The sequence below is a fragment of the Lemur catta genome, chromosome 1 (genome assembly GCF_020740605.2).
Source record: "Lemur catta isolate mLemCat1 chromosome 1, mLemCat1.pri, whole genome shotgun sequence".
NCBI lineage: Eukaryota > Metazoa > Chordata > Mammalia > Primates > Lemuridae > Lemur > Lemur catta.
Window position 1 is genome coordinate 194,935,013 of NC_059128.1, and position 13,832 is coordinate 194,948,844.

General features: G+C 34.9%; 1 protein-coding gene across 1 annotated transcript in view; it reads right to left on the reverse strand.

Moving 5' to 3' along the window:
• Nucleotides 1-13,832, reverse strand: part of WDR49 (WD repeat domain 49) — a 141,403-nt gene that overhangs the window by 17,792 nt on the left and 109,779 nt on the right. Inside the window, exons 16-17 of the mRNA XM_045556608.1 lie at nucleotides 13,375-13,541; nucleotides 916-1,028 (exon numbers count right to left, since the gene is read on the reverse strand). Coding sequence (XP_045412564.1) covers nucleotides 916-1,028; nucleotides 13,375-13,541 — 280 coding nt within the window. The remainder of the gene's footprint in view (nucleotides 1-915; nucleotides 1,029-13,374; nucleotides 13,542-13,832) is intronic.

The window sequence follows — 13,832 nt, forward strand, 5'->3', positions numbered from 1 at the left end:
CAGATGAGGAAACTGAGGCTCAGTATGCTTTGGTAACTTGTCTGAGTTTACATAGCAGTTAAATGGCAGACTATGGGCTTAAGTTCAAGTATATTCAACTCCAAAGGTCATGCTCTAAGATATAACAGTAATAACAACAATAACATTACTAATAAAACTGTATTGAGTTTCTATAATATGCCAAGCACTGGTCAAAGTGCTTTGCATATAATGCCTCATGTAATCTTGCTGAAAACTATGGAGTAGATTAGTTTATAAATAGGCATTAAACATTAATAATTATGTACCTTTTGACAGCAAAGTTTCATCAGAAATTTTAAAATAAACATATTTGCTCCATGAAGAGTGTAGCATTTCCTTGGACATAAGTTGAAAAAAGATTTGTAGTGATTTGTAGAAAACAAAAATATTTTTGTTTTCTAATGGAGCTTCAGGAATGATTCTCATCTATGTTTCTAAATAATATGTTTCAGTATGATAATGTTTCCTTTGCTTCATTTACTTTTTAAAATAATTCTTTTCTAGTTAGCAAAACTAGACTAATATATTGTTTTGTGTGGCTGTGGGATTTCTGAATGCAAAAATAGTTTTTATTTATCTTTATTCCTTAAACACTTAAGAGAAAGAATTCACATTCTGGTGCCATCTTTATTTTGGAAACTATAGTAGGCACTTCACATGTTTTCTGGCTTAAACCTTATATATTTGCCACTTGCATACTGTGCAGCCTTGGATAAGTCACTTAATATCTCTGGACCTCACTTTCCTCCTTTGTTAAATGGAGATCATAGGACCTTACATTCATCTTTATTAATGAATAGGAACATTCTTAGCACACAGAGTAGCTATTCATTTTATTTACACCAATCTATAAAATAATAACATTTTAAAAATCTATCAACAGTGACTACTTACTGTATGAATTTTTTATAACTTCATCACCATAGTAATATTTTTGTGTTTTTTTCTTATAGGCATTTCTTTCCTTATATTTTATACTTAAATTTATGTCTTCTGATGGTCTGACACTGGAAGAAAATAATTTATGATGAAATAAAATATCAACTACAAGGATGAACAGACACTTTCTGGCTATATGTACATATCTTTGACGAAAAAACATTTCTATTTCCATGTACCTAAACATTTGTTTATGCTATCAACCCACATCCTGGAATGAAAAGCCCACAAGCCAGGTGATGATATAAAAGGGTGAGAGCTAGAGAGGCCAAGAGTCTAATTAAGCAAAGACCCTGTTCCCATGGCAACAAGACCAGAGAAAAAACTATGCAGAAGAAAATTTCACAGAAACACACATACTATCCTTGCCCTGTGAATAAATTACATAGTTAATGAGAAATAAGAATCAGTGCTTTATGTCCAAGTCTATTTAATGTCAGGCATGAATCTTCACTTATGGTATCCAAAATGCAAAAAAGTTCAGGATTTTTGAGGCTTGTCATATGAATCTATAAGAAAACTTTAGATTAACTTGAATCCACAGAAAAGAGTATTATCAATAAAACATAGGAAGTGAAATCATTATATAGCTGTATATAATCCTGTCAGAAAATAGAAAGTGATCTCAAATACATTTAACATTCACTGTCATAGACTTTAGCCTTAACAGCTACAAGTTGTACGGCTATAAATTGTTATTAATCCCTTGGGAGCACCAAACCAGAAAACACATCCATCTTCTCAAAATCGTGGAGAGCAGTGAGGATCTTGGCTTGCCTTCTTCTGCCTCTGTTCCCTGCATCCTTTTTCCCTTCATGATTAGCAATCTCCTACTCCCTAACTCTCATTCCCAATTCTGCTACATATTTAGTAGCTGTAGGACCCTGAGTTTTTCCCTATTCTCAGCCTCCATTTCTTCTTCTACATAATGGGATTCTTGCTGTGGTTTTAAAGGAGATAAGATGGATGAAAGTTCCGTGATGTGTCTAACAAATAATATTATTCAATAAATGTTCATATCCCTCCTTCCTTTTCCTCCATTCTTTTTTTACCGTATTTTCCAAAGTCAAGAGTTAAAAAAAAAAGACACTTGCACTTAAATGTTTATAGCAGCACAATTCAGAATCACAAAGATGTGGGAACAATACAAATGCCCATCAATACATGAATGGATTAATAAAATGTGGTATATGTATACCATGGAGTATTACTTAGCCATAAAAATGGTGAATTAATACCTTTTGTAACAATCTGGAACTGGAGACCATCCTTTTAAGTGAAGTTTTGCAAGAATGGAAAAACATACACCACATGTACTCACTACTAAATTAGAACTGATAGATCAACACTCATGTACACATATGGTATAAAATTCAATGGAAATCAAGCAGGTGAGGGGGAGGGGATGGTTAAATTCATACCTAGCAGGTACAATGCACACTATTTGGGTGATAGACACATAGAACTTTGACTCAAACAGTAAAAAACAATTCATGTAACCAAAACCTTTGTACCCCTATAATCTGAAATTTTAAAAAAGTTTAAAATATCAATACAAGTTAAAAGTCTATGGAGTTCTACAGAGCCACAAAAGTCTATGTATCTCTCTTGAAGTTAATATCAGATGCTATTTATATAGCTTTAAGTAGCTATATATATTATTTATTTATTTATTTTTTATACATAAATAAACTTTTCATTTTAGAAGTTTTAGATTTGCTGGAAAGTTAGTACAGAGTTTCAGTATACCCCTCAAATTTTTATCCCATTTTTAACATCTTACGTTACCATTTGTTACAATAAAGAAATCAACATTGGTACATTACTGTTAACTGAATGCCATATTTTATCAGAATTTAACTAGTTTTTTCCTAATGTCCTTTTTCTGTAATGTCAACATCATATTTACTTGTCTGACTCTTTAGCATCTTTTGGCCTGTGATGGTTTCTCAGACTTTTCTTGTTTATCATGACCTTGACAGTTTTGAGGAATACTTGTTACATTTTTTTTTGTAGCATGTCCTTCATTTTGGGTTTTTCTCATGTTTAGGCTGGGGTTATGGATTGTTAGGGGGATGACAACAAAGGTGAAGCATTATTCTAATCACATCCTATCAAGAGTGCATGCTACCAACCTGACTTACCTGTTGATGTTACCCTCGATGACCTGGCCAAGGTTGTGTTTGCCAAGTTTGTAAAATAAAAGTTCACAATAACTACTGTAAGGTTACTTTTTCCCTTTTTTCCATACATTACTCTCTGGAAGCAAGTTATCAAGCACAACACACATTTAAGAGGGAGTGAGGAGGGGAATTAATCATTTTTTTTCTTGAGTCAGGAGAGTATCTACATAAATTATTTGGAATTATAGATTTTTTTCTTTTAGAAGAGCTTTGCCATCCAAAAGACTTAGACTAGGTGGGCAGTTTTTGCCCAAATCACTCTGGAATGGCCTTCCCCACAATATGCCACTTCTGGTGAATAAGAACAGAACATTTAGGCGCTATCAGGGCTTGAGGACAAGAATGATGACACGCCTTGTAGAAGGAAACTTGACAACAAAAGCAAAAGGCAACATGACAACTGAAGCAAGGTTCTACACTGCTGGCCTTGAAGATGGAGGAAGGACCCATGAGCCACAATAGTCCAGCTCTATAAGCTATAAAAACAAGGAAAAGATTTTGTCCTAGAGCTTCTAAAATTAATGCAGCCCTGTTGACACCTTGACTTTAGCCTAATGAAATTGATTTCAGATGTCTGACTTGGAAGAAAATAAATGTGCATTGTTTGAAGCCAAAAAAAGAATGACAGTATCCTTAGAGAAACATTTTAAGACAATTAAGGGAATCTGTGACAATAAGAACTTGGAAGGGTGGTGTGTATTGCAGTTAGGCCTTAAGTTTTTGGATTAAGAATACATTTTTCTAAAAAAACAGAAAAGAATTGTTGATGCACACTGAGGTCCAAAAAATTGAAGGAAGACTAGAAATTGGGAGGTCCTTCTTTTAACTGGTTTATAAAAGACCTTGATTTTTTTCCCAAAACACCCTAAACTCTTTCCTATTTTTGGACCATTTGCTTTCTGACTCTCATCCAGTGGTATTTAAGTTGTGTATTTTCTATGAAACAAAAGACTTTGCCCATCTCCACTAAAGAGTTTTATCCACAGAGGGAGAAAAGTAGGCATAGGGTAGAAAAGAATCTCCTAGGAATCACAACAAATTGTACAATTTAGATGGTTGCCTATGAGATATGGCTTCACTGATAAAGCTTCAAGACAAAAGGCAGCTTTATGCACAGCTAGATTGTGAAATCAGCTTTATATTGAAAGGCCAACCATCTATTTCTTCCTTTCCATAGACATCTGACATTTACAGGAACGAAATGCACAGGGAACTGGAAACAGATAAATATTCCTAAGAGCATACATGAGGGATGAAGATAAAGAAACAGAAGAATGTAATGAAAGGCTTAAATAGGCCTTTTTTTTTTTTTTTTTTTTTTAGCTCTGTCACCCAGGCTGAAGTGCAGTAGCACAATCAAAGCTCATTGCAGCCTCAAACTCCTGGGCTCAAGGGATCCTCCTGCCTCAGCCTCCCAAGTAGCTAGCACTACAGCTTGCACCACCACACCCAGCTAAGGTTTTTTAGAGACAAGGTCTCACTATGTTGCTCAGGCTGGTCTTGAACTCCTGGCCTCAAGCAGTCCTCCTGCCTCTTAGCCTCCCTAATTACTGGGATTACAGGTGTGAGCCACCATGCCCATCTCTTAAATAGAGTTTTAAAACTTTTTTCAAAAATGCTTTATATGGACTCAAGCAGCCTTGGCATCAGCCCTATAAGGAAAGGCTCTAGCTGATCTCCGTTCTCCAGGCTCTGGCTGTGGAATGGAGGTATAATGACTATGACAAGTACTCGAGTGCCCTTCTAGGCATAAAATAGAAGTGAAAGTACTTATCGTAGTGGCTTACACATAGCAGGTACTTGAGGAGATATTTGATGACTTGACTCAAATATTTTTCAATATTTTCACATAATGCTTGCTAGACAGGTCACATAAAATAGTGGCAAAGTACTGACTCTGAAACCAGAATATCTGTGTTTGGATCCCTGGTTCACTTCTTGCTGGTTGGTTAATATCAGGTGAATGATTTAACTTCTTCCTGCCTTGGTTTCCCCATATGTGAAATGGGGAAGATAATAGTAGCTATCTTGTAGGATTATAGAGAGAGTTAAATGAGTTAAACACATAAAGATCTTAGAACAGTGGAATATGATAAGAGCCCCATTAGTATTGGCTATTACCACTGTAAGCAAGAACAAGACAATATTTTTCACTCAAAGCAGAGAGTTCCAACATTCCTCTGTAGCCAGTTCTAATACTCTTGGGAACTATCAGAATGATCAGACAAAAAGGGGATGCAGTAATCTCCAAAATAACAATTTGATGCATAGCATTTTTAAGACTTAAATTTCAAAAATTGAGTAGACTTTTATTTGCTTCACTTGTCATACATGGGCATAGGATAGTTATTGCCATAGATTGCTGACAAAAATATATTGTCAATCTTCCAAGTGTTTTGTCATATAAAGCTGAATTAAAATAGGATGTTAATGTTTTGTGTACTTTTTGTTATAGCTGTCTATTTTCTAATTTAATTTCTTACATAAAATCTGCTGGCAGAATAATTAGGTAATCAACACCATATAAGTAATATTAAATATCAGTTCCCTCCTAACAATAATATGAAATTTAGAACACCATAATTATTTCATATGTTTAAGAAACATTAATTTGAAGTGTGCCTTCTGCCTTATATAAACTTACTGGGAAATTAATAGAAATTTCTGTTTTATTTCTCACTGATTCCTTATCCTGGTTTCTAATAATGAGTCTCTCTCCTATAAGCAAGTTTTTTAACGTTAGCCAAAGGGAAATGTGTCAGATAATAAAAGAGGGAGTAGACTTGCTCTTTGTTACCTTAGAATAAAGATCAATGAATGAGAGTTCTAAAAATGAATGGATTTGACTTAACATTAGAGACATTCTATGATAAAGAATGTCTAACTCAGTAATAGAGAAGCTTTATGCACAGCTTACAGATAGCGAAGGCTATCTGTAAGATGGTGAGTTCATCGCATAGCAATTATTCAAGAAGAGTCTGGAATGTGATTCTCTTAAAGATGTGATAGGAGTTAGTCTAGTAGACTTTTAATACCTCTTTCAACTTTTTATTGAATTATTAAAAGTTAATAAATATGTGAAATATGGTCACTTTCACATATAATCAAAAACTCCAATTCAAGGCCAAGAGCAGTAACTTATGCATGTGACCTTAGCACTTTGGGAGGCCAAGGTGGGAGGATACTTGAGGCCAGGAGTTTGAGACCAGCTTGACTAACATAGGCAGACCCTGTCTCTACACAAAAGGAAAAAATTTAAAAATTATCTGGATGTGGGGCCGGGCGTGGTGGCTCACGCCTGTAATCCTAGCACTCTGGGAGGCCGAGGCAGGTGGATCGCTCGAGGTCAGGAGTTCGAGACCAGCCTGAGCAAGAGTGAGACCCCGTCTCTACTAAAAATAGAAAGAAATGATCTGGCCAACTAAAAATATATATAGAAAAAATTAGCCGGGCATGGTGGCGCATGCCTGTAGTCCCAGCTACTCGGGAGGCTGAGGCAGTAGGATCGCTTAAGCCCAGGAGTTTGAGGTTGCTGTGAGCTAGGCTGACGCCATGGCACTCACTCTAGCCTGGGCAACAGAGCGAGACTCTGTCTCAAAAAAAAAAAAATTATCTGGATGTGGTGGCCCGTACCTGTAGTCCCAGCTACCCAGAAGCCTGAGGCAGAAGGATTGCTTGAGCCCAGGAGTTCAAGGTTACAGTGAGCTATGATTCCACAACTGCACTTCAGCCTGGGTGACGGAAGGAGACCCTATATCTAAAACAAAACAACAACAACAAAACCTCCAATTTAAAATAATACGAAAACATGGCAATGGCTTTTAGACAGCAGTGGTATCCATTCTTGGTTCAGAGGCAGGAGAGCAGCCATTTTCCTTCTTGCTGGTGGGAGAGCCCACATTTCCAGATAGTAAGATGACCTTTAGTAAGGTGATCCAAAGGCCTTTAAACCTCTTGACTCAGCAATTCAACTTCAAACAATTTATTCTAATGATTAATTCAGCCAAGTATTCTAACATATACACATGAAGGTATTTAAAGAAATGTTTTCCCAGTTAAAATCTGTAAACACTACATGTTTGAAAAAAAGAAGATAGCTAAAAAGTTACACAATAATTTCTTAGGGAGTCATTAAGAATGTTGCTGTCCATGGACACTCATGTTAATTATTATAGAATGTGTTCACTATATATTTTTTGAGTGATAAAACAGGTGATAAACTGTGTATGCTAAGTCTCTATTTTTATAAAATGTACATCCATTTAATTTTGTAAGTATGCCTGGAACAAGATCTGAAGAGTGAAATGTCTAAATGTTAGCAACTGTTTTGCTACAGGTGATTTCTTTTTATCTTTTTCTCCTTGCTTATTTGTATTAATACTTTCAAAGTTGCCTGTAATGACCATATATTACTTTTGTAATAAAGAGATATTCTGAGACTGTATTGTTTAAATTATTTATCTTGTCTATAATTGTTCTAGACTAGAATAATTTTTTGTGATTCTAGAAACCAAATTTGTTATAAATTAAGGAAAATACACATGCACTGTGGCTTTTGTTTTCTATTTTATCCCTTTATTTCTTCTTCTTTTTTTCCATTTCTAATGCTAGTATGATTTTTGCAGAATCTAAGGAAGGCAAAACTATTTCTCTATATCAATTTTTAACTTAATATTAGGACTTCCAATTAGTCTCTTAAATGCTATACTCATCTTCATCTCGCCAGGACTTAAATTGAAGATAACTCCTCATCACCTACCTACTTCTCACGAATAATATTATAAAATACTTTAAGCACTATGAAAACCAGAGTATTTGTGTATAAGCCAGAGGATAATACACACCAAAATTTTTATCCTGAGAAGAGAATCTTAGTTGTTAAGATGAGAATATAGCTTTAAATCATTTAATTTTTTCCTTCATGTTTCTTGCTTCTTCCACTTTCTATAGAATTTTTCTTTTCTTTTCTTTCTTTTTTTTTGAGACAGAGTCTCACTCTGTTGTCCAGGCTAGAGTGCTGTGGAGTCAGTCAGTCTAGCTCACAGCAACCTCAAACTCCTGGGCTTAAGCGATCCTACTGCCTCAGCCTACCGAGTAGCTGGGACTACAGGCATTTACCACCATGCCCCACTAACTTTTCCTATATATTTTTAGTTGTCCGGTTAATTTCTTTCTATTTTTTAGTAGAGATGGGGTCTCGCTCTTGCTCAGGCTGGTCTCAAACTCCTGACCTCCAGCAATCCGCCCGCCTTGGCCTCCCAAGTGCTAGGATTACAGGCGTGAGCCACCGCACCCAGCCCCAGAATTTTTCTTTTTCCTTCTCCATCTTTCTTACTGTGTCCCTCCCATCTAAGCATATCGCCTGCATACACACACCAGGTGTTCTTTTCCTCTTTAGTTGCTCTAAATTCTTTCACATGTTTATTTTTCTTTCATATTTTTGCATATAGATGAAAGCTGGCATAATTCCCTTTTTAAATTTATCAGTCTGATTAGGTAAAGGATAAAAGGGCACATTCTTCAGAACAATATTTCTTAAGGAGAAAATGATCTATAATCTTTCCTGTGTTAGATGGAAAGCACAATGAATGTTCCACAGCTGACAACTGTATTGCACTTGTATGTTTTCTGCAAAGGATTCCTAGTCACCTTCCCGGGAGAAGTGAAGGATGCACCTAACAGGTCAATTCTGAGGATATGTTTTTAACTATTTTCTTTCAATTAGTTCAATAATTCCTAAATGACATTATTGTGTACTATCTCATTACTACAAAGTCTTAAAATTATTTGAATCAGATAAAAACAGAAATTTTAAAGATTGCAAGTACTTTTTCATGTTTTATTTTGCCATTTAAAAAAAATGCTCTGCAATAGAAATAAGTTTGCTCCTCATCCTCTGAAATCTATCTACCAATTCCTACAGAAACTTATAACCAACATGAGAAGATTACTCTACCGTACTCTCATTTAATTTGCTAGAGAACAAAGCTCTAGTTTTAAGAGAAATCTGTGAATTTAAAAACCTATATGTCAGTACTAATTTTCATAACACAAAGTGTCAAGGAACAACAGAAAATGAAATAAAATGATAATGAAGTCAGAAAAAAAGGAAGCAGTTCAAATTGACAATGTTTGAATCTAAGAAAGGCTGATAAAAAAATTTTTTAAAGGGTACTGAATTTGTCATAAAAAATGAGAAATTAGTATATTGGCTAAAACAGAAAGAAAAACAATACTCTATCTGTGTTACCCTGGATAACTTTATTTCCTCATCTGTAAAATTGAGTTGAGTAAATGGGTGAGGACAATTTTCCCATTCCCAATGTTCTATGAGTGTACAGCATTGGTCATGCTAGATTTCTAAATAGAAAAGATCCTTCTGCCTGAAAGTAAAATGCCACTTGACATTTCTGCAAGCCATAATTCAAGGAAATGGAAGAACAAATACCAAAGTAATTTAGAATAACAGGATGTTAAAGGGGAATATTTTTTCTATCTCCCTGTCAGCAGAGATCTAAAAGTCTGAAAGCAAAATAATAAATGGATTGAGAGGTTAAAAAAAAATGTTTCTGCATTCCAAAGTGAGGTAACAGACTCTATGCAGGGCCACTTTGCTGAGAAGATAGCTCCAAAACTGATCTTGTGATGCTTAGGCAAACTACCACAATAAGGTATAAACAAAGGATGTAGAAACTGTAAGAGAGGACTGAGTCAGAAAGAGTCGTAGGTGCGCGCTGAGTTCCACTTCCATGGGAGAGGAGCGAAGCTTCCCTTTCCCTTATTTCTAACCTCCATTCACATAGAACGAAGAGTTTAATATATGTCCTCTAGTGTAACCATTGGAGGTACACAGTGGACCAGTGTCTCATTAATACCTGAAAAAGTCTACAGGCAAAAAGCTGTGACTAGAGCTACCCAGTTGGTCAGGGAGCTAGGGGGCAACAATGGAGTAGTTAATGTTGCAAAAATGTGTGACTTTCCTACGAATCAAGCAGAAGGTAAACCAAGAGTTATGCAAGAGGGGACTATAACAGAAAAACATGTGATATGCATTATCATGAGCATGAGCTGGTGGATGTGAGCCATGAAAGACTAGCCAAAGACAGCATTAGTTTGGAAATGTGCAATTTAGAGGTCTCTGAATGGAGTCATCAAAGAACCCTCAATAGTGCCCCCTTAAAAGAAAGCGAAACTGAGTACACATTTGCCAAGCCTGGAGAACAGCATTGCCAGCTTTTTCTGGCTCCTTTCCCATCCCCAACTTCCTATACTCAATGAATGGGAAACTGTGATTCGTGAGCTAAATGGAAGAAGAAAAGACAGTTTTCTCCATGGTGTTTCACCTGTTCAACATAAAAGGTTACAGTAGCATTGAACTGAAGCATGATGTAAATTATATAGAAGCAGCATTGTCTTGTCGGTTCTGAGTAAACCCTACTTCTTTCCTTACTTGGAATAGAAAATAAGTCAAAAGTATCAAAATATTTTTGTTATTCTTTAAGTTTTAGGTTCAGATATATATCTTTATATGAATTCTGCATTATAATTGTATTTGACTATTGGGAGGAGCACTTCTTTTTACAGACATTTAATAGTTTTTACTGAATAATAATTAATAACCTTTCAAGACAGAAAGCATCAGACCCAGATAGTTTCACTGATGAATTCTACCAGATATTTAATAAACAAATGACACCAATTCTCTACAATCTGTTCCAGAATATAGAAGCAAGGAACACTTTGTAACTCATTCTATGAGGTCAAATCAGACAAAGATATTTCAAGAAAGGAAAACCACAGACTGATACCTCTCATAAACATAGATGCAAAAATGTGCAACAAAATATTAGCAAATCAAATCCAACAATGCATAAAAATAATACACCATGACCAAGTGGGATTTATTCCAGGTATGAGAAGGTGGTTCAACATTCAAAAATCAATTAATACAGTCCATCGCATCAATAGGTTAAAGAGGAAAAACCATATGGTCAGATCAATAGATGCAGAAAAAGCATTTGACAAAGTCCAACAGCAATTCATGATAATAGTTCTCATGAAACCGGAAATAGAGGGGAACTTCCTCAACTTGATAAAGAACATCTGTGAAAGACCTACAGCTAACATTATACTTAATGATGAGAAATTAGAATATGTTTTTTCCCCTGAGAAGGTAAGGAGATTCCCTCTCACCACTCTAATTCAATATCATACTGTAATCCCAGCTAATGCAATAAGGCAAGGCAAGGCAAGGCAAGGCAAGACAAGACAAGACAAGACAAGAAAAAAAGAAAAGAAAAGAAGAAAAGATATATAGATTGGGAAGGAAGAAATAGAACTCTTTACTTGAAGATGACATGATTGTCTATGTAGAAAATCTCAAAGACTCAACAACAACAACAACAAAAACCCTGGATGAATATGCAATTATAGTAAAGTCACAGTATACAGAGTTAATATACAAAAGTCAACTGCTTTCTTATATATCAGCAATGAACAGTTGAAATTTGAAATTTAAAATTATACTTTCTACCTTAGTACCAAAAAAATTTACAAAGGTATAATCTAACAAAATATGTATAACATCTACATGAGGAAAACTACAAAGCTCTGATGAAAAAAATTTTTTTAGTAATCTAAAAAACGGAGAAACAATTCATATTCATAGATAGGAAGATTCAATATTGTTAGGATACTGGTTTTCCCAACCTGATCTATAGATTCAGTACAATCTCAATCATAATTCCAGAAAGTTACTTTGTGTATACCAACAAACAGACTAAAATTTATATGAAAAGGTAAAAGACTTATAATAGCCAACAGAATATTGAAGAACAACGTTAGAGGACTAACAAACACTATGTGACTTCAAGGCTTACTACAAAGCTACAGGAATCAAGACAGCATGGCACTGGGGAAAGAATACACACATAGATTAATGGACTAGAAGAGAGAGCCCAGAATAAGATTTATACAAACATAGTCAACTGATTATTCATAATTTCATTATATATAATTGCCCAAACTTGGAAGCAATCAAGGTATTCTTCAATGGTTAATGGACAACACATTGTGGTACACCCATACAATGGAATATTATGAAGCAATAAAATGAAATGAGCTATCAAGTCATGGAAAAACAAAGGAATCTTACATACATATTGCTAAGAGAAAGAAGCTAATCTGAAAAGGCTGCACACTGTGTGACTCCAATTACATGAGATTCTGGAATAAGCAAACTCTGAAGGCAGTAAAAAGATCAGTAGTATTCAGGGAGAAGTGGGGACAGATGAATATGTGGAACACAGGCCATTTTTAGAGCCGTCAAACTATTCTGTTATGATACTACAGAAATGGATGCATGATATTTTGCTTTTGTCAAGACCCATGGAACTGTATGACACAAAGAGCAAATCTTATGTAAACTTAACTTTAGTTAAGAGTAAAATATAAATATTGGTTCATCAATTATAACGAATGTACTGTACGATGCAAGACACCGTATGTGGGGTGCAGGGTATATGGGAACTACATGTATTTTCTGTGCAATTTTTCTGTAAACCTAAAAAATGTAGTATATGCACATGGTAAAAAAAAATCCCAATTGTATCAAAGAAAATACAATAAATAAAATCATCTTCTCAAAATAAAGTAGTTGTTTAGTAGAGAGGCTCAAATTATGAAAGCATAGGTCAGCAAAAGCATAGGAAGCAAAAGAAATAACTAAACTTCCTGGCATTGGAGAGCAAGTGGAATATAAGCATGGTATCTAGAAGAGGGATGTGAAGACAAGAAGGGTCTGAGCTACATAGAAAGTTTAGAAGCCTTAAGGAGTATGATGTCTAAATTTCAAAGTTAAGCTCTTTGAATTATTGTCCTATAAACTCCTGTGCACTTTACCAAAACCAGGAGTAAAATCTGACACACATTCTGAGATAGACACATACATACATTGTTTGAAGAGAGGGGCTAATTTCCATAATTAGGTTTATGATGGAATAGAAATAAAAGACCAGATGGGCACTGAATAGAAATCAAGAATTCAATGGAGTTAAAAAAATAAGAATAAAATATGGCCCTGACAATATAAGCCATCCACCCCCACACACTTACCAATCCCAAAAATTTTGGAGAAATTTGAGGTAGTCATTGAACATTGCACAGACTATAATCTTATCTATGTCTTATCTAAACTCCAGTTGACATCTGTGTAATGCTTAAAATTACTTACGTATATACTGAGTCATCTTTGTTTTTCTTAAGTAGAAAATTTTCTGTTGGGTCTAAACATAATTCTTCCTTAGAAAATAAAGGAATTTCCTCTTGAATCTTACTTTCCATTAAATTAATATCTCTTTTAGGACGAGAAAGGCATTTTTCAATATGCCAATGCTTTGCCTGGAAAAACAAAGAAAATGTATTTAATTTTTATGAAATTTATCTTCTTCAAATATTTATGTGTGTCCACCACATTCTAAATTACTAACTGAAGTGCTGGGGGCATACACAGAAAGATGAGCAGACACGATTCCTGTCCTCAAGGAGCTTACAGAGTTATAGAGGAGATGAAACAGATTTATGTAATTTTAAAAAAGGCAGAAAATTAGCTGAGTCATAAGAATAAAACAATGATTCCCTGAACATATAATAATGAACTATGACATTCTTTTTGCCATTCCCACTTTAAAG